General features: G+C 36.3%; 1 protein-coding gene across 1 annotated transcript in view; it reads right to left on the bottom strand.

The window, feature by feature from the left end:
- Nucleotides 1–246: 246 nt before the first annotated feature.
- Nucleotides 247–1,711, bottom strand: part of OLAH (oleoyl-ACP hydrolase) — a 40,112-nt gene continuing 38,647 nt past the window's right edge. The window contains exons 6-7 of the mRNA XM_006894318.1: nt 1,101–1,186; nt 247–386 (exon numbers count right to left, since the gene is read on the bottom strand). Coding sequence (XP_006894380.1) covers nt 247–386; nt 1,101–1,186 — 226 coding nt within the window. The remainder of the gene's footprint in view (nt 387–1,100; nt 1,187–1,711) is intronic.

Genomic DNA, 1,711 nt, shown 5'->3' with positions numbered 1-1,711 from the left:
CTTCCTATACATGAGAATCTGCTGATTGTTATGTGAAGATAAAGTGTTCTGCCAGACTTGCTCTTTACTTATCTGTCTTTAGTCTCAAAATGCATGAAGGAAAACTGTTTGTATGTAACAAATCAGTCTGACAATTTTTAAAAAGTGTAATTGCTCATCTCTATAAGATTAATGAGCTATTTCTGAGTAACTAAGAAGAGTTATCAGATAATCACTTTGGCTATATAAGACCAACAAGAAAATAATCTAACAGGAAAGTGCGGATAATTCTAGACACTTGGTTATGTACTTCTTGATGAAGTTCTCATTGGAAGGTTCTGTAAGGTAAAAGTGATGTCCTGGAAGCCTGTGTATGTCCATATTTCCACTGGTTATATCTCTCCAGGCTAAAAAAACAAAACAAAACACAAAAGCATACTTAATATCAGATAACTATAACAAAGAATTGTAATCAAAGATTTTCCTCAATATCACTTTTCTAAGAGGTGACATAATGGTAGAATTAAGTCCAAGGTCTCCTGTTCTAGGTGTCCTGTATTTGCCAGTCCTTCGACATCCAAAAAGTACACAATGGAATTACTTGTATTCTTGAATTTTTATGTGAAGTCAGTACCTTTTCATATAATTCTGATAAAACCTCATCCAATTTTCTAGTCATATAATACTTTCTCACAACAAAACTTAATGGCTGTTGAGTTCCAATTCACAGTGACTATTGGGTTCCCGAGACTGCAAATCACATCAGAACAAAACTATTTTTCTCCCATGGAGTCACTGGTGGATTCGGATTGTTAGGGATACTCAGTCTTTGGGCTAGCAGTGAAATCTACTGTGTACTACCCATCAGAATTCCCTTAGTAACTGCTAGGTGATACAATTTGAACTCTTGAGCAAATTGTTTTGTCCCATCAAATCAGAACCAACCCATAGCTGACCTTCCAATGGGTTTTCAGAGGCAGTTTAATTGCACAGGAGGAGATTGCCCATCTTTCTCCCATGGAGCAGTTACAGATTTGAACCATCTGCTTTTGGAGTGGCAGTACAGCTACTTAGCACAGAATAATTCCATTAAATATCCCAAACAATCAAAATAATGATACCTTCCACATCCTGTACTATTTTATCTTCAGATCCAACAAAGCAGGTGATGTCACAAGACAGAACAGCTTCCGATGGGGTGTCAAAACTGTAAATATGAAATAGTTTATTGGCACTTTTAAATAATTGACAGCCCAGAACCATTTTTAACCTAGTAACATCACTGAACCGAACCATGGTGTGTCTTTATTTCTTTCTCTTTTCCATATCTAGTAATGCATACACTTTTCATTAATATCACTTTGACCTCTCAGAACCTGCCTGAGAGTCATTGCCCTTCATTTTTCCCCCAAGATTCATCAATGTCCTGAACGGTACAAATGGCTGCAGACAGCATCTGGACATGCAGTCCAACTCAGAGTAAGATTTGTTACTCTTAGGACTTCATTCCTCAAAATTGACTGCTGATTTGTTTTTGGCTTTTTAATATATTGCTGTGTCAATTCTGATCAGTAAGAACCCCATGTAACATAGTAAAATGAGCCCACTGGTTTTTCTAGACTCTATTCTTTTTTTAAAAAAAATTATTAATTTCAATGAAAATTTAGAGACTTTGGATTTCCATTCATTCATTGTTGCACTTTTCTCCCTCCCAACCCTCTGCCCTAGTACA

This window comes from Elephantulus edwardii, unplaced genomic scaffold (genome assembly GCF_000299155.1).
Source record: "Elephantulus edwardii isolate Elephantulus edwardi_28Jun2011 unplaced genomic scaffold, EleEdw1.0 scaffold00139, whole genome shotgun sequence".
Taxonomy (NCBI): Eukaryota; Metazoa; Chordata; class Mammalia; order Macroscelidea; family Macroscelididae; genus Elephantulus; species Elephantulus edwardii.
The sequence above is the reverse complement of the archived record's forward strand: the minus strand, read 5'-3'. Positions and strand labels throughout refer to the sequence as shown.